We start from the raw sequence: 26,940 nt of genomic DNA, 5'->3' as shown, positions 1-26,940 counted from the left end.
CATTTCTTTCCAGTCTAGGCTTATTCTGAACTTTATTGGTCCTGACCCTCTTCTTTTAGAACTGTCATATTTTTGTATTCATTTTATCTGCCCATACTTCCACATTCTGGACACATCTTTCCAAGATCTGAGAGCACATCCATGTGAGCATCCTCAGACAACTCCTTTTCCTTCTCACTGAACTGTTTCTCTTCTGTGCTTTTGAGATGTCCCTCTTGAGAGCCTTCCATTCCTCCTGGACCCTGACTTTGCTACAGAAGTTTTAGACCATAGGATTCTATTCTTTCCTTGAATCCCTCGAATTCTATGCAACTAAAATCTTGGAGCCCTGATAAGCTTAACTTTCTATCATCACATAGTCGAATATGCAGCAATTACATCTCCCTTAAGCTGTCCCCTCTCATGCCTTCAATCTCTTCTTTACTACTAACTTGTTCTCATCTGCCCCAATATATTTTGGTACCCCAGTATCATAAAGCCCTTCTATGACCTGTGAGCTAATGAGCTTTGGTCCCATTTCTGTCTTTTCTTTCACTTTTAAACTTTTGGAAAAAGTTATTTATGTCAAATACCTCCACTGATCTTTGAAGGCAGGAGCTTACTTTATTTAACATTTCTATTTTTTCCCAGTACCTAGCACAGGGCTCTGTACATAGAGTTCTGTACATAATTTTGGGGAAATGAAAAAAAAGATAAGAACAAAATAATCAGGTTCTTCTTCAAAGTGAACTAAAAATGCCCATTCTTTTTTTTTTGTAACTCTAGTCATGCAGTGTTTTATTTAAAAGGCATTAAAACCAACAAAGAAAATGTTTATAAATAGTTTAAAGAAAGGTAATATTTTTCCAGAAGTTTTTAAAAAAAAATCCATTTAATTTAGATGAATTTCCAAAGAAATTCGCATTTCTTGAAAATTTCCATGATTACAACTTCATGTTACTGTATTATAAGACAACATTAAAGTTTTGAGTTCACTTGTCAAATGTAACATCATTACAACCTTACAATTTGAAGCACAAGAAAATAAAATACATCAGAGCCCTGAAAGTTGCATGGCCCCAAACAAAAAGAAAAATATTATTGTTGGTGTCCCCAATACAACCATTAACAGGAGTGGATTTTCCATTGAGAAAATCTGACTCCCAGGACCAAGTGACAGAAATCAACAATTTGTTGGGATTATATAAATAAGACTGTGAAGACATGACAAGTTCATTTAGATATTTTCTTGACTCCATAAATTTATACTTGTTTACATGTGAAAATTATATTTATCTCAGGCTACTTGCTTTTTGATGTTTATTTTATATACAATTATCTTTGTATAAAATGCATAGAAGTGATTACTAAAAACACAATCTTGTGGGAGAAATTAAGCTCCTTCATTTTCAGTGTATCTAAAAAAGTACTGCTGGTTTTACTTTGTGATTTTATACCATTGTTTGTTTTTGTTTAAAAATCAATTTTAGGCACATTTATTTCACCTAGATAGTCATTAAATAAAACACTGCTTGTGTTAGTGGAGTAAAGAAAAATATATCCCTTATTAGCTTAGTGAAAATTTGGTAAGACAGGTGTACTAGTGGTATGAAATTCATTCATTTAAAGAAATGTTCTAATTTCAAAACATGTGGGGAGTTTTAAGCTCAAATGCTTTGTTTGTACTGTTTATTCCAGTACATGCTCTAAAGACTGTATTCCAGACTTTGTTTCTTAAAAAGAAAGTTAAGTCAAGCCTGCAAGATACAGCGTCTCGAATGTCTGCGCAACGTCAGTATGAAAACGTAAAAATGATTGTTACATTGATGTATCCCATTATATGCAGGGATAAGTTCAAAAGTTAATGTTGATAAATAACACACCCCAAATAACATAGGCAATCATCTTCCATCATTTACAATACAGTAGTTACAATGACACTGCAAACAAGAAAGCAAAATATAAACCAAAATCCCTACTTCTATTTCATTCAATCAGACTTATGCAGAAATTAGAAAGCTAAATAAGAACTAGTCAATCATCTTAATTTCACAGCTATCTAAAGAGGCAATCATTATATGGCAGCTTATGTGTGATATCGTTAAGATAAATGATACGATTTGATACTTGCCCATAAGCTAAAACATAGCCTCATTTTAATATCTTTCCCAAAATTCCAGCTCTAAACTATGATATACTTGAGGTCTATGCAAAAAAGTGGCTACCTTTTTATAGGAAATGGATGATTAAGTCTTTGGTGTTGCAAAAGCAACTTCGTTTAAACAGAACCACACACACACACACACACAAAGAAAAAGAAACCTAAAACAAACTTTGTGGGGGGAAAAAAAGCATGTAAAATGTCTTGTCCCTGATGGAATGAATTAAGTAAGCATACAGCACCAACACGCAAAAAGAAACACCATCGTGTAAAACAGTTAAAAGCTCTCACAAGCATAAACGAAGGACTCACATCTTTTCAAGCTTCAATAGTAAATATTCTGCTATTTATTAAATACTGCATAGTTTGTTCAAGCTAAGATGAAACCACATTATGAATCAATAAGCATTTTGTACTTCCTTTCCTTATCTAGTCCACATCATGCCTCCTGCACCTTTAATTGTTTTAGGAAATCCACTCAGACTGAACTATTCCAAAATAAACTCCTTGGATAGTACTGCAGTTACACTAAGCAGTATAAAATGCTGAATTGTGAGAGTTTACTTATCACCTACACATAAGATACTGAATCAACTTGCCATAAGCATGACTGCTTTTCTTGAAGCCAGATCATTAAAAAATTAGACAGCATTATTTGGTAATAGCAAAACATGCTGCCCTCTTCATAAGGAAAAAAACACCTACTACCAAAAATTATACCAGACAAAACCAAAAATGAACATCATTATAAAAAAAAAATCAGATCTGAATTTTAAGTGCTGCAGTCCTCAACGTTTATATATATATATGTAGTAACATTAACAAACTCAAATATTTAAGGCACTATGTGTGTGGATGGTTTACAATGCAGCTGAGATTATTAGGACATTTAAGAGCAATGTCTAGGCAATTCTCACTCTCCAGTCAAAATATTTCACTGACTATACTTCCCAAAGGGATTTGGGAAAGCCTGAACCTTACAAGCTGATAAAGGGACCCTCTGTAGCATCCCTGCTCCCTTACCCTGACTCCACCAAACTATAAGAACATACCTCCCTTCTTTCTTTGCAGAGGTAGTAGATTACAGGCATGAAACAGCTCCAGTAGTATTTGAATTGGTAGATGTGTTAGTTTTGTTGAATTCCTTTTCTTTTTTTTTTGACTCATTTGGGTGTAGGAGTAATTATTAGGAATGAAGGCTATGTAAGAGAGAAGGAAGTTTAGACATTAACTTGTATAATTATCAATGGAGTGTTTCCTCATACTTCTAATACAAACTAGAAACTACTGCTTAGAAGTTTGAAATGTATGTCCTAAGATATCTTCAAGAAATATTTCTTACATCTAGTGGCAGCTTCAATATTTTCCTCATTTTTGTTTATTTCCAATACAGTAAAAGTTGTATATAGCAGCAAATTATACAATAGGAGTAGAGGCAAAGGAAGAAAGCTGATGGAAGTATTTAAAGCCCATTATCCAGCAGTGAAGAAGAATGAGACAATAAGAATAAGTGAGTCTACAGAAATGTTCAATAAAACTGATTTATGTATAAATTAAATGAGTTTTTCATTGATAACAAAAATTATTTTAGAACAGGATAAAAAAGCAAATCTCTGTAACCCCAATATGACAAGTAATGGAGTGGAATGGTATTTTGTAGACTGGAATCACAGGAAGTTCAGTCTCTTGATGTTACAATCGAGGTGCTCCATAATCATCTGGCATTCTCTCGATGTTATACCTATTTACAATAAAGGATTAACACACTGTTCAGAAAGCTTGAAGAACCTATTCAAGAGCCTTTACTTGCTTCGTATTAATTAACTCTGATATTCTCTCTTTGGTCTTGCAGCAAGCAACATAAAAGGGAATGAAATTCATACTAAATTCTAGTATTATTCAGATATTGAAAGAAATGCTGAAGTACCAGGAGAATATTGTACACGGTAACAGCAATATTATGTGATGATCAACTATGAATAACTTAGCTCTTCTCAGCAATACAATGAACCAAGACAATTCTAAAAGACTCCTGATGGAAAATTCTGTCCACCTAGAGAAGGAACTAATGGAGTCTGAATACGGATCTAAGCATACTATTTTCACTTAACTTTTTTTGTGTTTCCCTTTGTTCTGTTTCTTCTTTCACAACACGAATAATATGAAAATATGTTTTATGTGATTGCACATATATAACCTATATCAAATTGCTTACTTTCTTGGGGAGTGGGGAAGAAGGGGAGAAAATTTGGGATTCAAATAAAAACATGAATTTCAATAATTATCTTTACATATAATTGGAAAAAATTAAATACTATTAAAAAATGCTAAGGAATTTGTACTAATTTCTACTAACTTTGTTTAAGCAGAGAGTCCACAGTGTGGAAAAAGAGGAAAACAATTTAGATTTGGGAATGGACTTAAAAAATTCTGGAAAAGTAGGCAGCTGTTTTATAAGCCTTTAGTTAACTAGGGTTCAAGAGGTCCGAGATTTCTGACACATTTAGGTCTTAAGACTTGGATCCTGACTAAAGTGATTTCTGGGTCTAAAACCAACTATCTGTAACCCCCCATCACTATCTCGTATTTCTGTATCATCCACTTTAATTCCTAAAACTTTCTTTTGTCCTTTTCCCTGTTGGTTCATTGTTTTTTCTCTCTCAATATTTAAATATTCGACACAGAACAATCTGTAAGATCTTGCATCGTGCCCTCATCTTTAAATGAACAAACATACCTGAAATGGCATAAAAAATGATGAATACTTTTAAATTAACTTGAATGACAATATTCTCATCATCATCTTCAGACATGTCTTACCTATGGTTAGAAATGTACATGATGGGAACTCCTGGAATCTTCCGGATTCTTCGCTTAAGGTCTCGATCAACTGTAGCCACAATGTAACACTTGTGCTGCAAGACAGACAGGGGCTGAGACTATCTAGAATATACACATACCAGTATATAGCTTACAAAGGATAATACTAATGAGAAGGGTTACCAAAACCTTGAACGTAATACATAAAACAAGTAGATTTCTGGATGAAAGAATCAATCCCTCTTCAAGAGACCAGTATCAGTAGCTGTCATCTATCTCTCCTTTTTTCTCAGGAAGAGATAGATGCATATGAATTGGTTTTATGATTTGCTCCTGGGATTTGTGGATGTTTTCTGGCTATTTGCAGAACACAGTTCAGCAATTATGAAGCAACTTTTTCTAGGGTAAACACAAAGTAGACTCCTCAAAATGGATACCTGAGTGACCCTCTGGACTAAGCAATCATCTGCATATGTTCCTTTGTGTGAGCATGGTAGTCGTTCAAATCGTGGGTCCTTGGCAATCCTGTAGGGATATAAAAGCTGAATTCAGAGACATGTCTACGCCATCTGGTTTTCCAAGCACTGGATTCACAACAGAATTCATAAGGAGATATTAATGGCAGCATTTCCTCATATAGTTCAGTTCTATCAAGGTCTTGAATAAAGGCATAGATGACAATCCTATTAAGAACAGGCTAGACTACGTCATTCTAAGCAATATGGAACTATACCTCAAAAGTTACTAAATTGTGCCTATCCTCAGTTAGCTTATTATACCCGAAAGAAAGGTATAAAGTAAAGAAGGAAAAGACCCAAAAACACAACATATTTGTAGCACTACTTTTTAATGTAGTAAAGAATGGAAAACTAAGGGTGAGGGGGCTTTTCCTTAAATTTGGAATTCTATTTACTGAAATTCTGTTAAGTCAGGGCTTCCTACATTGTAATGCCATTTAAGAGAACAGGAAACTTAGTTTTAAATAAAGTTTTAAAAGCTGCACAAAAATATGAATAAATTAACCTGAAAACTCTAGCTTATGAGTTTTAGAACTTTGAATTCTCAACTGCAACTCTAGAGGTAATTAGCTTTGCACGACTTTTATCTAAGTTAATCAAATGAGAAAATTGAGGACAGTATTAAATGAAATGGGACTAGAGCAGTCCACAGTATGTCCCCACCTCAGGGCTACTCGGTACTTCTGTCCCAGTTTTTCAATTTCAGCCATTACACAGTCAGTTATGCAGGGAATGCCTATATGTAATTAAAAAAAAATTATCATTCATACCTGTGAATGTCACTTTACTTAAGATATATTCTAAGAGAAAACATTAACCCAACTTTCAGATGATACTGTTATAGAAACCCCCCAGAGAACTGGCAAAGAAACTGAGATGATGAACAATTTCAATTAAGTATTTCAATAAAATACATGCACTGAAATCATCAGCATCAACACTGTACAGTTGGTCAATGGCAATACAATAAAAATACTAAGACTACCTTCTAAGTTTCAACTAAAACAAATTACCAAGGGGTTACTTTACAGAATTAGAAAAAAATAATAAGAAAATTCATTTTGACCAAGGGTACTTAACCTTTATTGTGTCATGCACCTCTTCGGCAGGTTGGTAAAATCTATGTATTCCTGCTCAGAACACTGTTTTTAAATGTATATAGTATGTAGCAGTACAAAAGAAATCAATTAAATTAAAATCAAAATATTAAAGAAATGACTCCATAGACTGTAGGTTAAGAGGAACAGAGATCTCTAATCCCAAGGTTAATAACTATATTATAAAACAGTAATCATTAGAACTTTTTGGTACCAGTGAAAAAAGAGAAAAGTAGAACAGTGGAATAGACTAGTGACAAATTAAATCTAGAAGCAATCAAATGCAGTAGCCTAATATTCAGTAAGTCCAATAACACAAACTATTTGGGAAAGAACTAATTCAACAAAAACTGGGAAGGCAGGAAAAATGTTTTGGCAAAAATTGCATTTAGAATGGCATCTTACACCACAGACCACAATAAACTCCAAATGGAACAAAACAGAGGTGGCAGATGGCACCTTTCAGATCCATGATTAGAATTCTTTTTAAAATGTTTTCTGACATTTTAAATTTTTACATTATCTTTCTTTCTGAATATATTCCTCCTCCATCCCCTATCCAGTGAATCATCCCTTTTAACAAAAAATAAAAGAGAGGAAAAAAAAGCAGTTCATCAAAACCAACCAACACATCAATGAGGCACAAGTATAGTGTTTCATGTTAGGAGGAGAATTCTTAACCAAACAAGGAATAGAGGTGATCACTTAGGTGACAGAGCTCCACAAAAACCCAAGGTCATTTTTACCATGACAACATTACCAACAAAAACTTACACACAACAATAGCATAGGTCTTCTCCATGACATGTTTGAGTGGAAAATATGGGCAAAACATGAGAAAAGGATGGCTCAAGTGTCAGATCGCTGTTTATGAAATATTAAAAGACTCAGATGAAGGCCTTCAAGTCTAAGGCACATCCTATATGAAAGATTTATGAAATCACAGGATAAATCACATATTGATAAGGCACATATAGGTTACAATCAGTACTGGTGATAGGATTACTTGCACTGATCCGTGGAGCTAAAGCAGTCCATGGTATATATCAATCGATAAACCTTTACTCTATGAAAAGTATGAAATATGAAATGAGGTCCATTCCTTATTGAAAAGAAAAGAGAACAGACTATGGCATACTAAAAATTCAATGATTTCCAAATTAGAAAGCTCAATAGAATTTATAAAATATTATACACTGATATTTGATGCTCTAGAGCTGGCCTGAAAAACTTGTGGCTCATTAAAAATGTAGAGGAAAACATCCTTTGTATGTAGAGCAAATCCTCTGGCACGTCACAAGTTGTACAGGCTTGTTCTAGAGGCACTAGGAAATTCTGGAGCAACTTTTGGAAAAAGAAGTTAAATTCAGATACTTTTGGATTAAGTGCTTTTACTGTATTCCAATTCCTTGAAAACTGATAGTTGCCATAGTAATTACAGACATAAGCTGTTAGGTTAACGAGAATTTCTCATCTCACCATCATTTTAAGTAAATGGAACTTCACATATTTTAGGGCAAAGACTGTTTCATTTTTGTCTTTGTATTCCCAGCACCTGGGACATAGTAAGTGTTTTAGCAAGTGCTCATTGATTAATTTGTTGTAGAAAAAGTCTTATTCCAAGGACAATACTCACACTTGGCATACAGACAATCCATCATTGACTGCACTAAGTCCAACTTGGCTTTGATGGAGAAGTTGATAAAGTTGGTATCAACCAAGATGTAGTAAGGGGGTCCCAACTGTGTGTTATATTGGAAGAACAAGCAGGATGGGTGCTGGGGACTAAAAGACAAGAGTATAAATTAATTTAAAATGGTTTTTACTCAGTACCAACAACATGACAACTAAAGGCCTTTGACAGTTAAGAGAAGGAGTCTGAACTCTGAAGAGGCCTGTTCTAGGAAGAGTGCGGGACATTAACAAAGTGAAAGGGACTCTGAGGCTTAACTTCTTTTCCCTATTCTTCCTACAAAGAGAAAGTTTTTGAACAGCAAATGGAATGCTGGGCAATGAGAAGTAGGCTGAAGGTTAGGTTGTGAAGGGCTTTATGATGAGCTTATTTTGGATCCCACATGCTACAGACAGTCGTTGGGGGAACGACAAGGGCAGACTTGCACTTTAAGAAAATCACTCTGGCAGCTGTGAGGAAGACTGACCAAGACGGGGAAAAATTTGAGGCAGAGAGACCAAGGAAAAGGCTATTGCCACAGGCAACAGGAGGTGAAGGCCTGAACAAGGGTGATGGCCACCAGGTGAGTAAAAAGAAACGAATGGATGCAGGACACATTATAGTGGTAGAAATGACAAGATCTGGCAAATGACTGCATATGTGGGCTAACTACATGAGCAAGGAGTCAATGATAATGCTTAGGTTGATACCTGGGTACCATGAGAAAAATAGAGAAGATGGAAAGTGGGGTAGTTTTTTGGGAAAGATAATGAGTTCAGTTTGGAACATTCCAAGTTTGAGAAGCTTATGACACATCTAATTTAATACACTCCAACAGGAAGCAGAGGACCCAAATATATATACATGTATTTATTTATCTGGGAGTCATCTGTACGGAGATGGGCACTCCTGAAGTCATCGAATGAGTTACCTCATGAGAGCTACTGCGGTCATCGAGTGGAAGAAGATCCAGAACAGTCTTGGATATACTCACTGTTAGGAGGGGTCAACGAACCACTAAACAAGACTGATGTGATCAGATAGGTAGGAAGAGAACAAAGAGAGAACAGCATTATAAAAACCTAGAGGGGAAAGTTGAGAATATCAAATATAGCTGAGAAATCCAGGTAATTAGAGCTGGCAGCTAAGAAATCATTGGTAACTTTGGAGACAGCAGTTTAACTAGAAGCCACACTGCAAAAGATTTAGAAGAGAAAGGGAAATTAGAAGCAATGGGGACAGAGAGGTTTTTTTCTAAGAGGCTGGCTATGAAAGGGAGGAGACATATTTGCTTGAGAGGGTGGTAGAATCTAAGAGGATTTCTTTAAGTAAAGAAGACTTAGATGTGTTTGTGAACAGCAGGAATGAAAGGGATGATCGTAGAGGAAAGCTTTGAAAAGATGGGAGGGGATGGGATCAAAGGACATTAAGAAGGGTTGGTCTTGATGACAGGAGTTACTTTTTCATCAGAAGTCGAATACAGGTGAGATTAAAGGGGTTTCAGAGATACAGAGAAAGGGACAAGGGGCAGTTTATAGCAAAAGGTCTCTATTTTCTCAATAAAATATGAGGTGACATCCTCAATAAAGGGAGGAAGGGAATGATGAAGGTTGCTTGAGAGAAGAAAAAGCCTGGAATAACCTCTATCCTGAGTGGAATATTGAACCATTTAGTAAGGAGTAAAAGTGCTGTCTTACTGAAATGAGGGTCAAGTTCATAACATAAATTTGTAATGGACCACTCAGCTTGATTGCATGACTTTCTCCAGATCTGTTCAGCAGTATGTGAACAGGAATGAAGTAGATTCTGGGTCTAATATAGGATTAGGGTTTGGAAAATAGTGTCAACAGGATCTGGGGCAAAGTAGGGTATGAATTGGTTAAATGGAGTGAGGAAATTAAGGAGGGGGGAAAGTGAAGTTAAAGGAGAGGTGAAAGTCTGGAAGAATATTGAAGGGATGGGGGATTAGAGGCTAGATTTAGGAGGCATATGGCATAGGAAGAAATGAAATGATAGGAGATGATATAATGAAGAGATTTTGAGAGTTTCTGATTATTAAAATGAAACACTTGTTGGAGAGATCAAGAGTGTGACCATCCTTGTGTGTAGCTGAAGTGAAGAGGACTGAGGCACTGGGAAAATGTGGGGACATGACCATAAATTTGAATGGACTAATGGTGGTAAAGAGAGTCTGGAACTAGAAGTGAGGAGGAGAGAGTACTCCTACTTACTCTCAAGGATAAGTAGGTACTTAGTAGAGCCAGGTACTTTGAGAAATGCATGAGAATGTTTTGGGCACTGGTAGATAATTGCTACAAAGATTTTAACTGGGTCATAAACTCGAATGGTGGTAAAGTGAGAGTCTGGAACTGGACGTGAGGAGCAAAGAATATTCCAATTCACCCTCAAAGACCAGTATGTAAGAGGAGTATGAAAGAAAGTTCAGAAAGCGATTGAGAGAATGGCTAGAATTCACTACTACCTGGGAGAAGCCAGGTCTCTTAATACAAGAAGATGGAAGGAACCTGAGAGGAAGAGGTTTAAAAGAGAAATCTGTTAATTACACACAGCAGTTCTAGAGGGCATGGTGGAAAGGGTAGGCAAGGGTGGAGGTAGACATGGGAAAACTCCAAGGAGAAGTTTGGATTTTCTTCAATACGTACACTTCTCTTTCTTTGAGAGCACTGGGATCTTTCTTCTCTTTCTTTTTTGGCTTTAGTCGATCTTTTTCTTTTCTAATAAAATGAAAAATAAATTTAGAAATAACATCACAGTAAAAAAAAAAATCAGTCAACTCTTAATTACTTTCATTAATGAATAAAAATAATGACTTAGGTCATCTAACTTTGTTTGGCTTATGTTATTAGTAAAATCAATTCCCTGAAGGTACAGTGAGAGCTGCTCTACTAATATACTAGATGTTAGGAGATTAGCCTAAGGAGAGATCTTAATATCCTGAGATTAAAAACATGTAGAATTTTTAATTTATGCCTGGTTAAACACAAAGTAATTGTGACTTACAAAGATAAATAATTCTATCTCTCAGTCAACAGCTTCTTATCAAGGATTAAAATCTATATCTAGGAGACAAATCATCACATCAAACTTCACAAGAATAAATGGGTTAGAGTTAATGTTGGCTGATGAATGCAGGAACAGAAGAGAAAAAGCCCTTAATACTGTCAGTGGTCTATTTTGGATCTGGCACTTCTTTTATCTAAAACATACATTTTTAGTTCACACATGGATAAACAGAGAGTGGATAAGCCAAACATTTCTCCAAATAAGAACAAACGTTGAGTTTGTATGGCCTGATGAATACAAGGGCAAGTTCTTCTTTAATACTGTCAGTTGCACATTTTTCAGAAAAGCATGTTCTTCTAAGAGCATAACAATTTAATACTACATGGACTACTTAGCTCCCCTACCCTCTTCCTCTCCCAGTCCCCAAACCTGGTGGTTGCCTCAGTGTGAGGCCTCCCCTCCCCCTTTTCCTAGTCTCTATCCATTTGTCTCAACAGTTATTTCTCCCATGCTTGTTTTATAATATCTTGTGACTGATGTATGGCAACACCTTACAAAATGTTTTTGGCGACAGTACCAAACAACCAACTTCGGCGACCAAAACAAATGACTGGCCCAAGCCAGCAGCACAAGTTGAACCCGGCCAGGTCTTCTCGCCGCCAAGACCAGTCCTCTATCCATTCTGCCATACTGCCTCTCTATAATACGGTAAATGTTCCAAAATGCTGTTGTCTAGTAACTGAAACGAAACCGCAAGAATGTCAAAAGTTAAAGTTTTTTGGAACCAATTATAACCAATTACGTGAGATCAGCTGCATGACCAGCAATAATTCTCCTAAAGAGAAGAATTTTAAAAAATTCAAGTTTACTTTCGGATCCGCATTTTAGCAAGTTTCTTTAAATTGACGTCATATCTCACAACCAGCAACACCGAGGCAGGCACATTACGACCGCCCTCCGCTCGTTAGGCCACTCACAGTCTCTCGTCTCGTAAACTCAGCATTCGCTTCATGGCCGCGTATTTCCTTGCTTTCTTCTGCTTCCCCTGAAAATAACAGACACCTCGGAGGTAAAATCCGTCCGTCCGTCCGTCAGTCCGTCCGGACCCACGGCCTTCACCGAATATCTGGGGTCTACCCAAGACTCCCCCCCCCCGGGCTCTCAGCGGAAAGAAGAGCATTCTCGGAAGCCGGCTGGAGAGTTCAGCTGTCGGGAGTTCCCCCACCCGCCTCCATCAACTCGTTTACTCTCTGGCGAAGAAGAGTTCAGTCCTCCCCAGCCCCTTCCCTTCCCCTCCCAGGAGCTCACCATGTTACCAGACGCCTTCGCAGTCCCAAGGCGGAAGAGCGGCGCACGCTGGTTGCGTCATTCTCCGCGACTTCCGGTAACACGACAACCTGGAACCGGAAGTGCTGCCCATTCCTTGGCAAACGGAAGAGCTTCTCGAGCCGGACCGGTAACGGGACTGGGGACCGAGGTCTCTGGCGGGGTTGGCGCCGGGTCCGGGGAGCTGGGTGCTGGCAGCACCCCGAGGCCGTGGGGCGGGGACCTTTGGCGGCTGCCGTTCCCCGCTCCGGGTAACGTCTCTTTTCTACGGCTGGGAACCCCCTCCAGCTCGTGGCTCTGTCGGGGTCCCCTTCCGAGCCCGGAGTCGCGGGGAGGTGGGCCGGACGGCCCCTGCTAGTCGGGGCCCTGAAATGCCCCCCGACCTGCCTCGGGATGCGGGACTTGGGCAGATTGGTTCATGCAGCCATTCCGTAGGCAGACTGCGCTCTTCCCACGGAGGAGAGTCAGGGCTGGGGGGGTGTTCTGGGCAGGACGACCCTCACGTGTCGGAGAATTGGGGGGCTTGTTGGGCGAGGCGCGCGTGAGGAAAGCAGCGTGGTGGCTGTTCTCTTTGAGAGAGAGATCTGTTGTGTGCGCGTGTGCCGGAAACGGCGTGAACCGTGGACTTGTGCTTGTGGGGTTCTTTGAAACTAGCGGCCTTTCAGCTTCCGTTGTTAGCGTGTGTGTGTGTACACGCACACGCGTGTCCGCAGTGGGCCATACAGCTAGCGTCCTGTAAGTGTGTTCCTGTATGTAGCTAGCAGTACGTGCATGTATACACACACACATCGGTGCGCATGTGTGTATGTATGGTCTAGGTACATACCCTGCATGTATGTACATGTGTGTGTGCATATAACTAGCATCCTCTGTGTGTGTGTCCTATATACGGGTATATGTGCCTATATGTAGTCTATTTACAAATCCATGTGTGTATGCACACGTGTAAGATATATATATGTGTGTAGTAAGCATCCCATATATGTATATGTGTGTTCGTCCTTCCTTGCCAAGGAAGACCGTGCCATCAGAGGCATGATGACATGACTGGCCCTTGACTTTGTTTTGAGTGAGGGAGGGCTGTGCAGGTCACCAGCCTCACTTCTCCTGCAGAGCCATCTGAATCCAGTCACCAGATATTCCTCAGGATGACTGGAGATGACCCAGGATGAGGCAATTGTGGTTAAGTGACTTGCCCAAGGTCACACAGCTAGTGAGTGTCAAGTGTCTGAGGTGAGATTTGAACTCAGGTCCTCCTGACTCCTGCACTGGTGCTCTATCCCACTGCACCACCTAGCTGCCCCTATATGTATATGAGTGTATATAGGATATATGTATATATACATAAATATCAATATTTATCTAGCATCCTGGTGGAAACTATCAAAAATTTTATTAAATTGATTGAAAAAAATTGATTAAAATTGAAAAATTGATTAAATATTCAGGTTGTCAAAAACTCAAGATATGTGTTGATACATATGTGATTTTGATATAGATAGTTATTCTGTAGTAATAGTCATAGACTTAATTCTAGCTAATCATTGGAGGAAATTTGAATAGTGAGTTCGTGCTACAAAGCAATTATGTTAGTATGGTGCATTTCTCATAAGAGATACTTAAAAAAAATGAAGTCCTTGAATAAATAAGTGATATAATTTGATCATCAGAGCTCCATTAGGTGAGTACTGTCAGCATTATTCCCGTTTTACAAATGAGGAAATGAAGGCTTAATGAGTCTGTGACTTAACAAGTGATTTTGTCAGTGTAAAGGTCAGAACCGAAGCTCGTCTTGTAAGTTCAGTGCTCTTTCTACTGTGCTGCCTCATTTTTCTCTATTGTATTTGTACATTTTGGAGGGCATTGTTATTTATATATGACTCCCTTGAATAACATAAATGATTTAAGGTTGAAATAATTCAGTTATCAAAGCATCTCTAGGTCTTGGCTCCTGTTTAATTCTGGCTGATGCAAAACCAGAATATAGCTTTTCACCCACATGTGAGTGAAGCCATGGATGGGACTTTGGCAGATAATAGTTTTTTGGTTTTTACTTTTATTGTAAAAAAGTGGAGCTTCTGACTGGTAAATAATATTTTTAGATTAATCTTTTGTTGTTTTGTGTTGTAGTGATCTAAGCAGTGGTGAAACTTTGCTCAATTATTTGTTTTGAATTTTATCAGTAATCTGTGTCAAGGTCAGTGACTTGTAGTTTGATGAATACAGCTTCTTCCCTTCTTCAAAAACACCAGTCTGTTAGGACTCAGACTCTTTATCCAGTTAGAAATTTCATTGAAATCAGACTAGGACCAAAAAGATCTTGTTTTAGAGTTTGTGTCCTGAAATTTAGAATTCCTGGAGAATTCTGAAAGTATAGTTGATTACACATCTTTTTTGCATATTTTTTTCTTTCTGGGAAGAAAGAGATATTTGCTTTAGTTGACAGAGAAATTTCTGGCAATGATTGAACCATAGTAACCAGGTCATGACTCATTCTTTGAAAAACATTTGTTTTTCTCTGTTGAGACCTAGTACAGTTACCAGGCAGGAGTGACATACGTATAGTATGCTTTAGAGAAGGGCTGTGTTGTTTTGGGTGAGGTAGGATTAAAAACTAATTAGAGCTTTTTGCATACTGATGAATAGAAAAAAATAACTTAATGCTGTTAAGAAGTTATAAGAAAAGAATATGTAGTGTTATTTATAATGCTAAAGAAAGAATTCCTATTCACATTTGATCCACAGCCAGAAATCACTGAAGCACAGACTTGATTCCATCTAGTAACTGGACTAAAGTATACTAGAGACTAATTTGAGCATTATTGAAGCCATTAGTGTTTATGTTATAAATTTTTTTATAGGTAAAAGAAATTTGCATGGGCACTTCTTGATATTTCAGAGCCAAAGAATTTTAAGTAATCTGCTATAATTACCATGGAAATGAGTTAATTAATTCAAAGACATTTTCAGAATGTCACCATTTTGTTCTTTTACTTTTTAGTTGTAAGATTCATTTAGTGGTGTGAGTCTATTTTTTACTAGTTTCACTTGACAGGTGTAGATTATTAGCATGTCATATAATAAAATGTTCTGTTCTGGAATTCTTTGTATTGAAATGTTTTATAGAGAAGTTTGAGAGAATGATTCTTTGTCATGTACATTGAAACAAGAAGCCTCAGACTGTCTCTTGCTCTTTCTGTTTGAAGAAAGGATTTTGTTGATGTGTTATTTTCTCTTAATTTTTGTTTTTAACGGTTATTATAGTTTTATACAGTGCTGCTTTTTGAGTCAGAATTCATGCAAGAAAACCCTGTTCTTGAGGTTAAAGTAGGGGTTTAAAAAGACCATGTAGTTAATTTTTTTTTTAGAGGCATCAAGTTTTAATTTAGATGCTGAATTTTTTCACTAAAAAGGTTATAGAAATTCTTCTAGAGACATTCATATAGATGCTCCTGATGTTCATTTGGTAGTCAACTATTTTGGGTTTTATATATTGGAATGATTGAATCTATATCTGTCTGGATATTACTTGGATCAGAGTACCGTAATTTAAAAAACTTTTATTGAACATCATCATGCTAGGCCAAATTTTATGGCTTTATCAAGGATTCTTTGTGGGATAACATCATTTTGCATTTTAAATGGTTTGAGCTATGAATTAGCTTAGGTTTAGGTTTCAGAGAGCTTTCCTTGATTCTCTATATTAATAAAGGAACTAGTTTTGAACTTGGGACACCATTTACTTAGAGTGATTTTCAAACTTTTGAAATAGAACCTTTATGGTTTTTATATGAAATTTTGAATATGTGTTACATGCAGTCTTAAAAAGTATTTGTTAAATTTATCGTACAAATACCAAAACTGCCCTGCTTGTCTGTCCTGTTCTGAACTTCTTTCTGTTTTCTTCCATGTATTTTTTAATGTTTATTTAATTTTTTCCCCTTTTTGTGAATCACTCTCATTTATCAACTGCTCTCCAAATAGAAGCCTTCCCTCATAGCCATTTGTTGTTTTTTTTGAGTTGTGTCTGACTTTTCATGACCCTTTCACTGTTCATGGTTTTTTCTTGGCAAAGATACTGGAGTCGTTTGCCATTTGCTTCTCCAGTAGCTTAAGGCAAAGAGGTTAAGTGACTTGCCCAGGGTCATACAGCTAGTGATTATCTGAGGCTGGAGTTGAACTTAGGTCTTCCTGACTCCAGGCCCAGCACTCTATCCACTGAGCCATGTAACTGCCCCTTGTAGCCAGTAAGTATAGTCAAAACAAATCAACATATTGACTGTTTATTTTTTATTTTTTTAGAATTCTTTTTTTAATATATTCATTTTATTTATTTTTAATGCTCTACAATCACTACCATAAAACTTAGATTTTTTTTTTCCTCCTACCTGTCCCCCCCATCCTCCTCCCTCCCCAAGATGGCATACAGTTCTATATAGGATCTATGCATATGTTCCTATTGAATACATTTTCATTATAGTCATGCTGTGTAGAAGAACTAAAATAAATGGGAGAAATCATATAACAAACCAAAACATAATACACACACACACACACACACACACACACACACACACACACACACACAAATGATCTGCTACTTTCTGCTATTGAATTCCATAGTTCTTTTTCTGAATGTGGAAGGCATTTTGCCTTAGAAAACCATTGAGAATTTTTTTTTTTTTAATGTCCTTGCACTGCTATGAAGCTCCAAGTCTACCAGAAAAAACTCCCACACACTGTGGTTGTTGTTGTGCACAAAGTTCTCCTGCTTCTGCTCCTTTCACTCAGCATCAGATCATATAAATCCTTCCAGGCCTCCCTGAAGTCTTCTTGTTCATCATTTCTTATAGCACAATAGTATTCCATTACATTCATATACCATAATTTATTCAGCCATTCCCCAATTGATGGACATCCCTTTGATTTCCAGTTTTTGGCCACTACAAAGAGTGCTGCTACAAATATTTTTGTACATGTGGGACCCTTTTCCATTTTTATGATCTCTTAGGGATACAGTTCTAGAAGCAATATTGCTGACTATGTTTATAATGTATATTTTTTTCTGCATTTCTGGTCTGTTATCTCAGGAAAGCAGTGGGGAAAAGTGCTTCATCATCAGTCTTCTGAATTTGTGATTGGTCATTTATTAGTGACCTTTTTTAGAGAGGATGGAGAGATCTTTTTTTAAAAACTTAAGGGACTTGCTCTAGGTCACACAACTTGTACATGTCAAGTGTCAGAGGCCATATTTGCACTCAGGTTCTCCTCACTCCAGGGCCTGTTTTCTACTCACTGTGCCACCTAACTGCCCTGAGAGGTCTTAATCTATGTTTTATTTAATCACTGTAGGGAACTCCAGAAGAAGGAACTTCCTTTACCTATGGGGAGTTGGCATTTGCTCTGCAGTTCTCTTAAATAGTTGCCTGAGTGCACTGAGAGGATAAGTGCCTTGCTCAGGAACTTGAATCCAGGTCTTTCTGATAATGAGTCTGGCTCTCTATTCTCCATTAACACACTGTCTCTTTTGCATAGGTTTTCAAACTTTACATTTCAACTTCAGATGGGTGCCGTGGGGCTCAAAAAAGATAGTTATTTGGACAACAAATATTGATTAAGTGCTTGCTATGTGTCAGGCATTGTTCTAAGTGCTGGGGATATAACAAAGATAAAAAAGGTCTCTGTTCTCAAAGAACTCCCATTTTAATGGTTCAGCAACATGTAAACAACTAGATAATACAAGATATATTCAGTATAAATGGAAGGCATGAGGGGTGGGAGACACAACTAGGAAAGGCCTCACAAATCATTCATATGTACTATGCCATACTTTCTTAGTAAAACACAGTTGAAAATGTAGTGTGAAAAAAGATTGCTCTAGGAGACTTTAAAAAAAAAATTAGAAAAATTGTATTTTAATTAGTTATAAGTCCAGACTCAAGATAAAAGACCCTTTTCCTCATGTAACTGACTAAAGCAAGGAGATTATAATTTTGCAAACTTAAAAAGCTTTACAATGTTCCAGTTGGAAAATAAATTTGTCTCATCTTTTTTAGATCACGTAAATATAAATGTCAAAATTGGAAGGAAACCCCCAGAGGTCAGAGGTCATTTAGTCCAACCCATCTTTATTTGAAGCAGAAACACACTACATACAGTAAATCAAATGATCACTCATCCATCTTCTGCTAGGAGATCTCCAAAGATGGGAAACTCATTCACTTACAAAGCTGCCCATTCCATTTTGGGATAGCCCTAATTGCTGGGACATTTTCTCTCATATTGAGCTAACATTTGCCCTCCTTCCCCATGTTACATGGACCCGTTGTCCTTATTTTGCTTCTTAGGGCCATCCTACTCTAATTTCCCTGTTAATGCACCTGTGAGTTTGAAAACTAGTATCTTCTTCCCTTTTCCCCCAAGTCTTTGAGGTAAACATTCTTAGTTCTTTCAGCCAGTTGGCCTTGGGCAAAGTTTTGGGTGTTCTTATTCCATACCCTCTTCCCTGAATATGTTCCAGCTTTTCAGTGTACCTAAAATTCATTTCCCAAGATTATATTAGCTTCTTGACTTTGATGATACAATTGAGTCTGTGATTCTTTCCATATGAACTTTTGGCTTCAGAGTTAGGACGAGTCTGGGTTCAAATTCTGTTGCTAATATATGCTGGTTGTGTGATCTGGGCAATTCATTTAACTTCTCAGTGCTGCAGGAAACTTTCTAAGACTTCAAATTTCAGATCACTTGCTGATCTGCTTTGATAAAGGAAGTTTCCTCACTTGTTGTAATCTAGAGCAATGATCAAAGCTTTGGGCCAAAAATATCATCCAATATATGTCTTTCCATTTTGTCCAAAGATGCCCTTGTTATGGCATTCTCTTAATCTATCCATGTAGCTGCCTGTCCAGAAAGGAAATAAGGTTAATGTGGCATGATTTGTTGGTTTGAAGTGATTACTACTTGCTTCTCCAAGTGCTCATAAACAATCCTTTTATTCATGTGATTTAGTAATTTTGCCAGGAATTAACATCAAGCTCAATGACCTATAGTTTACAGCCTTCTTCCAGATTTTGAAAGTAAGTACATTTTCCTATCTCCCACCATGAGGAACTTCTCTTGTTCTCCATGGTTTTCAGAGATTACTAACTAAAGCACAGAAATCACATGTATAGGTTCTTGGTACACTGGGAATAGTTTTTTTGGATTTAGTGAATTGAACTTATTGAAGACAACTAAATATCTTTTTACTGTAAGCACACTTATCTGAGTTTTCAGTTTCCTGTTAACCAAGTCTTTTTTCCCAATCTGAAGATCATTCTTTGTAGAGAAAATAGAAAGAAGAATTTAGATAATAATAATGTTAACCACACTTACATAGTGCTTTAAGATTTTCAGAATATTTCGCCTACAACTACCCATGAAATAGATAATGCAAATATATAAATATCTCAGTTATATAGGTTTTTTTAATAGGACACAGGCATAGAGAGACACAGTGAACTATCTAGAGTCACACAGTTCAATAAATATCTCTTCCCTCACTCCATCATCCATTGTTATTGCTGCATCTACCCCAACTCTCTTCCTCTTATTTATAGCATAACTAAAAAAGTTTTTTGTTATTAATTTTAATCAAAAGCTTCACTGCATTCTTTTCGTTAACCTTTCTGATACTATTTTAAAGAACTGTGCCACTTTTGGTTTTATTCTCATTTGCCTACAGATAAAGATCTGTATATCTTTAAGAAAAGTTGATGGATTTTCTTCACAGCCATATCAGTTTCTTGAGGAGGAAGGTGGTTAATGGAAAGGCTGCTGATCTTGGGGCAAAAAGATCTGGATTTGAGTACCAACTCTGTTGCTTATCAATTGTGTGACACCACAGATAAGCCTAGAGAGTACCTTTAACAATATCTATATAACCTACTTTGCAAAGCTGTTGTGAAAAAGCAGTTTGTAAACTTAAAGACTCCATATAAATGTTATCACTATGATTATTATTTAGACAATCTAACTAACATAATCTCAGAAAGTTACATTGAGGAAGCAACAGATTAACTTTTATTTTTTTAAAATTTATTTTTTATTTTTAGTTTTCAACATTCATTTCCACAAAAATTTTAGTTCCAAATTTTCTCCCCATCTCTCCGTCCCCCCACCAACAGATTAACTTTTAAAGAGAAAAAGTTCCAAGTCTAGACAGATTTACTAGTGAATTGTATCAAACATTGCAAGAACAAATCAGCTATTTTCAAAAATGAAGAAAAAAGACATTCTGTCAGACTTGATGAGAAAAATGTAGTTCTGATTTCGAAACTTTGGAAAGGTAAAGTACAGCAAGAGATCTGTCAATAACTATCACTAATGAACGGTGATGCAAAAAGAGGAAATCAGTCACTGATAAACATTGATGTAAAAATACAAAATTAAATATTGACATAGAAAAATCTTTATAAGATTGCATATTTTTTGCCTCATTGGAATAATCTGAGTTTATATTGTCAGAATTTCTTGATTTGATTTGAAGTTCTTGAGGGACTCCTTATTTCTCTTGAGCTGACTGTCACTGACTGGTATTCTGCCTATCTCCTGCCATCTTTGAAATGTCCTGTTGTAAGTCTAGGGTATCAGCAGATTGTACCAAGCATTTTCCTTATTCTTAACCGTGTTCTCTTAAATGGTCACTTCCAAGGTTCTCATAATTTAATTTTTTTCCTAATTGTTATTATGAACTTGACAAGCTTCAACAAATGTGAGCATTCCCTATATGAGAAGAACAAAAACAAATTGCACATGAAATTGAATCTCCATTAGTTCAGGGTTTTGATATGTTTCAAATTTCACACAGTAGTTCTGTCTAACAGTATCCCTCTTGTTTGTGTCTCCTGAACTTTCTGTCTTTCTTTCTTTTTTTTTTTATAATTCATTCATGTTCTTTGTTTTTTTCAGTAGCACCACCGCTGCTTCCATTTTTCCTGTCCTCCCATCCCCCACTTTTCTATTATTCTTATTTGTCAACTAGATCCTCCTTATTGGTAGGTACCAGGTTCCCTAAAGATAGTTCCTCTTGCCACATCTGCCTTCTAAAAGTTGAAATGATCAGTAATGTGAATAAAACATTTATCAGCTTCTTCTGTTTTTAATAATGGAACTTGAGTGGAAAGAGTATTAGCTTTAGAGTCAGAAGACCTTGAGATTACTACCCGTGTGACCTTGGGTGAAAACCACTTGTACTTTCTGGGCCCCAGTTTCCTTATCTGTAAAAAGAAACGGACTAGATGACCTTGGGGGTCCCTTGTAACTCTATGACCCCCCCCCCCCATCATTGTTATGTCATATCCCTCGGCCAACTTTCTGCTTTGCTCCTGGACCTCATCATTCCACACTTTTTTAATGACTTATTGATACATAAGATCCTGTCATTATAATAGTTGTTGTATTTCTCCCTCATTTGAGATAACACCTGCATGTTCTCCACCTCACTGCCTCCTTGCAGTTCACGAATGGCTAACACAGGACCATCTTAATATATGATAGTATCTTTGCAAAATGAGGTAGCATGGTGCATGGGGTAGAGAAGTAGCTGCAGAATCAGGAAGCCCTTTAATAGACATTGGCTGTGTGACCATTTGAAGTTACTTAACCTTGTAGTGCCCTAGGTTACTTTATAAGACCACATTGCAGAGAAGGTGCCAGTCTACATAGATAGAGGGAGTTGTTCCTGGCAAGTTCCCTACTCTGATAAAATCACAGGTTCAGTAAAAAAAAAAAAAAATTGTTCTGGACTTGGCTCAAGAGAAGCAAGTGAGCGTGGTGACCTTGCTCAGCCCTCCCTCACTCAAATCCAAGTCATATCATCATCTTGATGTCATGGCCCTCTGAGAACGAAGGACAAACAGAGCAACAACCACAGTGCCCCTTTTACTTGCTCATATTATTTTATCCCTACATTCCAGACTGGGAAACACACACCATCTAGTTTGTGGTGAGTCTGAGGTTGTATTTGCTTCATTATCTTTAAGATATTTTAAGATAAGTTTTGTTATTAGCAGTTCTCAGTGCATTTGGATTTAAATGTCTGGGCCCATTGTTAATTATTACCTTTTTTTGAATATTGTCTTTTGGGAATTACTGGCTATTATCACCACTATTCTTCCTAAGTCATTCATGCTACTAAGTAACGTCTGGTTAACCACCTATAATTGGTTTTCTTCTTCTTCCATTGTCAATACAAACCTTAAATCAAACCCACAAATCACTAAGCAAATATATTCTTTTCTTTCATACTCTGGTTAGGTCTCTCCATCTGTAGCCAAGAGCCCTTTCTTCCTGTATCCTTAAGCAAAAATTCCAAAGCCTATTCTCTCCTGAATCTAGCTTCTAAAGAGCGCATCTTCACTAAGCAATATGGATGAAAATAACAGCTGTGCCCCAGGGAGCTTTATTTTGTCCCTTTGGAGTTTGAGATCGGTATAAATATTTTCTATATCTGGTTCCACCAGCATTGTTGGAAGAAGTGGTCATTAGTTGTCAGTTTTGATTGTTCTTGGGAGGTACTCTGCAAGTATTTGTTAAGCGCTTTCTACGTTCCAGGCACTGTGCTGAGCTCTGGGGATGTAAAGGAAGGCAAAAATAATCCCTGCCCTCAGGGAGCTGACATCCAAATGGGGGAGGCAATATGGAATAAACTAGGTCCATACAAGATATTTCCAGAGTAGATGGAAAATTATCCCAGAGAGGAAGTCATTAACAGCTAGGGGGACTGGGAAAGGCTTTCTGCAGGAGATGAGATTTCAACTTAGTCTTGGAGAAAACCAGACAAAGGTGAGGAGGCTGAGTGTTCCAGGCATATAGGAGAACCAGATCAAAGGCATGGAGGTGGGAGGTAAAGAGTTTTCATGCTGGCTGAACTGCAAGTAGGTTATTTTAGTAGGATGGAGAGTGTGTAGAGGAGAGTATAAGAGGTCTGGAAAGGTAGCAAAGGGCCAGGTTATGAAGAGCTTTATTTTAAAAAATAATTGATTGGTATATTTTGTTTTTGTGTTGCCTAAAATTTCCCCTGTATCCCTCTTTCCTTGTGAAGACCTTTCGATGTCAAACAGAGGAGTTTATATTTGATCATGGAGGTAATAGAAACATAGTACAATCTCTACATGTAACTGAAGCATTCCTTCATAACTGCTGAAATTGGTTCTTCTGGCTTATTCCTACTGGGACTCCTCATGGAGGTTGCCTCTCTGTATATTTGCCCAACGTTGCTCAGCAGTTAGCAAATTCTTTCCAATATTCTAATTCTTTCCAGATAGATTTGGAAAAATCCAAACTTCTTATCATTGCTCAACTCTACATTTTCTTTTGTCCCTCCCTCAACTGTTTAGTTGAGTGAGTCTTGAGTTTTTGTTACTCTATCATCCTTGGTGTACATCTTATTTCTGAAGCATGTTTTCTCTCTTTTTGCCTAGCAATATCTTAGGATAATCTTATTCTAAATCTTATTTTTATAATCCTTTTGTTTTCTAATTGCCTTCATTTAGAAATTATTTAAATCTTACTTTTATAATCATTTTGTTTTTACATCATTTGTATTTATGAATATATCTTCCTTTTCTCCCATAGCAGTGGGATCATCCCTTGTAACAAAGTGTTTTAAAAAGGAAGAAAAAAAAGGAAGGGAAAAAGTAGTTCAGTAAAACCAATAAACACATCAGTTTATGCCTGATAGTATATGCAGTATTCTACAACCATGGTCCCCAGACTGGGGAAGGGGGAAGGAGGCTCATTTTCTCAACTCTCCTTTGGGGTTAAGCTTGGTTACATTATAATTACATAATCAGGTCATCCAGTTTTATTAAGCACCTACTATGTGCCAGGCACTGTGCTGTAGAGGATACAAAGATAAAAAACAGACCTTGTCCTCAGGGAGCTTACAGTCTGGTGCATTCATTTTCAGCTTTTTTTTCCAGTTACATTGAATCCTTGTGTATGTTGTTTTCCTGGTTCTGCTTGCTTTAGTCTTAATTATTTCATGTGTTGCTTTGTGAAACATTCATTTTCTTTAAAAATTTTTCTTTCCCATCACTTATTTCTAAATGTATTCACCCTCCCACCTTCTCTCCCAGAGAGCTATCCCTTGTAGCAAAGAATAAAAGGAAGAATAAAAGTCAGTTCCTAAAAACAAATCAACCTCAGTTGAGTCTGACAGCATGTGCAATGTGTGACACTCATCAACTCCCACTTTGGAAAAGAACAGGGTGCACTTTCTTCTTCTTTGGGGCCAGGCTTATTAGTCAATTTAAATGTACAATTTATTGAATTTTTTTTCTCATTCTTTCCATTTAAACTGCTGTGGTCATTGTTGGTTTTTTTGGTTTTGCTTAATTCATTTTGCTTTAGGTCATACAAATTTCCCTATGCTTTTCTTAGTTATTTGTATTTATTGTTTCTTTTAAAAAATGAGTGTTTGACCTTTTGTTTGTATGTGCAACACTTAAATTTCTCAATGTATCCCTGTCCTTCACTTCCCTGTGATTCATCCCTTATAATAGAAAATTAAAAAGAAGAGAAAAAAGGTCAGCAAAACTAACCAACATATCAAAAAAGTCTGACATTGTATATTATTCCACATTCATAATCCCTCATTTCTCTGAAGAAGCAGGGAGAATATATCTTGTTTTCTCTTCTTTGGGGCCAAGGTGGGTCATTATAATTTCACAGCATTCAATGAATTTTTTGTTTTCTCCATTTACATTATTGTATTCAGGGTTGTTTACATTGTGTTCATTGTGTATATTTTTTTCCCGGTTGTGCTTTGTGTTTATTCATACAAATCTTCTCATGCATTTCTTGATCATTTCTTAAAGAACATTAATATTCCATTGTATTTATGTACCACAGTTTATTTAGCTATTCCCTAATCTAAGAGCATCTATTTTCTAGTTCTTTATTACTGTAAAGTGCAGCTGTGAATATTTTGACATATGAGACCTTTATCTATCTTTGACCTCCTCAGGATATATGTCTAATAGTGGAATGGGGCCTATGAATGGCTGCTGAACTTTCCACCTGGGGGGACCTCATTCCCACCCTCCAGAAAAAAAACCCTGATTTTGTTAGTGCAAAAGGAACCATCGTTTCAGATGCAGGTTGCATGGTTCTTTTGAGGTATTAACCACTGTTTGTGAATTTGAATTATCCATATCTTTTTGTACTTGATTGTACTTTTTCACTATAGATTAAACCACTGGATAGAAGAAATCTTATAATGTCTTTGGGAGAAACGTTTCCTACATCATTCCCTTTCCTCTTATTCAAAGATTTAACCATCTAGGTGTGACAACCCTCTTGTTCCCTTTGGGAAGTTCCATATTGTGTTGATTTCTATTGTAGAGGTTGGAACTAGTGGGAAAAGGAAAAAATCCACCTTTTAAAGCTTTTTTCATGATGGTAAAGAAGTTTTTGTCATCTTTTTGGGGATGGCAAAATGGTTGGCAAAAAAAAAAAATAGATGGAGAAAGATTCAGAGAACCATTTTCTCCAAAGCATTAACTTTAACTGGGAGTAGCGGGCGGGAAGAGGAAGGAAAAGAATCCTTGCCTTAATGGGAATTGGACCTGTTGTTGGAAACCTGTGTGCCATTTTGATTTTGTTCCTTGGAGAACAGATCTGGATTCTGTTGAATGCTCTGACCAGTGCTGAAGGGGGCGGGCCAGTGGTTATGAGGTAAATAATCCCTGCTGGTTGGGGCTTTGCCCCCTATTGATGACAACTTGTTTTATTGGACCTTGATTGCTGGAACTTTGTTGACTCTAATTGTTATTTCAACCTACAGGTGATGTGAAGTTTCCTGAGAAACGTTAGATAACCAGGGTTTGCTGGCACTTGATTGTGGGTAGACAAGAAAAAAAACTTAGTGAAGGTATTTGAATATCTGAATTGGTTTTCTCATAGAGCTGGGCTGCTTTACCTTGGGACTTTTTGTGACTGGTTGAGCTTTTCTCTTTAGTCTTCTATGGTTTGAGCTACTACAGAGGTGCTGGGCTAAGGTTGTTCTTTTTTGTAGTATATAAAATATTGTGAGTACTCAGAAATAAAAATAGTATAGAAAGTAAAATAGTTGTTAGGAGGGTCAGTATTTCTGACTCTACCACCACCTGTTTTTACATATGTATATATGTGTTTTATATTTGTAAAGTATATGTGCGTGTGTGTGTATAGATCTATAGATATAAATTTATACACACACACATATGCATACACACATATATTGTAAGAAGGGGAATTAAGAGATATTTTAAATGTAGCAGGTAGCTCCAGTTCCACCCCACTGGACCACAGAACTGGCTG

The 26,940-nt window shown here is 36.9% G+C and overlaps 2 protein-coding genes across 15 annotated transcripts in view; one reads left to right on the top strand and one right to left on the bottom strand.

Moving 5' to 3' along the window:
- Window positions 1-3,500: 3,500 nt before the first annotated feature.
- FCF1 (FCF1 rRNA-processing protein) lies at window positions 3,501-12,671 on the bottom strand. Of its 4 annotated transcripts, none has more exons than XM_072622619.1 (9): window positions 12,580-12,645; window positions 12,249-12,316; window positions 11,822-12,010; window positions 10,911-10,982; window positions 8,212-8,360; window positions 6,142-6,214; window positions 5,398-5,485; window positions 4,961-5,055; window positions 3,501-3,881 (listed from the first exon to the last, which is right to left on the bottom strand). In XM_072622619.1, exons 3-9 carry the CDS (start codon window positions 11,950-11,952, stop codon window positions 3,833-3,835), a joined length of 657 nt encoding a protein of 218 aa, XP_072478720.1. In that variant the 5' UTR covers window positions 11,953-12,010; window positions 12,249-12,316; window positions 12,580-12,645; the 3' UTR covers window positions 3,501-3,832. The 4 variants fall into 4 exon arrangements, with proteins under 4 accessions (XP_072478720.1, XP_072478718.1, XP_072478721.1 ...); XM_072622617.1 differs by having other exon boundaries at window positions 12,141-12,316; window positions 12,580-12,621; XM_072622620.1 differs by lacking the exon at window positions 11,822-12,010 and having other exon boundaries at window positions 12,580-12,671.
- An 11-nt stretch (window positions 12,672-12,682) lies between these two features.
- The window catches only part of AREL1 (apoptosis resistant E3 ubiquitin protein ligase 1), a 53,974-nt gene continuing 39,716 nt past the window's right edge, over window positions 12,683-26,940 (top strand). For 8 of the 11 annotated variants that reach the window (XM_072622615.1, XM_072622614.1, XM_072622611.1 and 5 more), the window contains exon 1: window positions 12,727-12,848. The gene's annotated coding sequence lies outside the window, so the exon portion shown is untranslated. Of the gene's footprint in view, window positions 12,849-26,940 lie in introns of all 11 variants that reach the window. The other 3 variants (XM_072622607.1, XM_072622605.1, XM_072622609.1) reach the window with 3 other exon arrangements.

This window comes from Notamacropus eugenii, chromosome 7, assembly GCF_028372415.1.
Source record: "Notamacropus eugenii isolate mMacEug1 chromosome 7, mMacEug1.pri_v2, whole genome shotgun sequence".
Classification (NCBI taxonomy): domain Eukaryota; kingdom Metazoa; phylum Chordata; class Mammalia; order Diprotodontia; family Macropodidae; genus Notamacropus; species Notamacropus eugenii.
Note: the sequence above shows the minus strand (reverse complement) of the source record. Positions and strands in the feature narration are given on the sequence as shown.

Coding starts and splice junctions, on each gene's coding strand:
- FCF1 (XM_072622619.1), bottom strand. CDS start 11,952: ATGGATAGAGGACTGGTCTTGGCGGCGAGAAGACCTGGCCGGGTTCAA. Junction 5,486..6,141: donor AAGTACCGAGTAGCCCTGAG/GTGGGGACATAC, acceptor ATATCCCTACAG/GATTGCCAAGGACCCACGAT. Junction 5,056..5,397: donor TAGTCCAGAGGGTCACTCAG/GTATCCATTTTG, acceptor TCTGTCTTGCAG/CACAAGTGTTACATTGTGGC.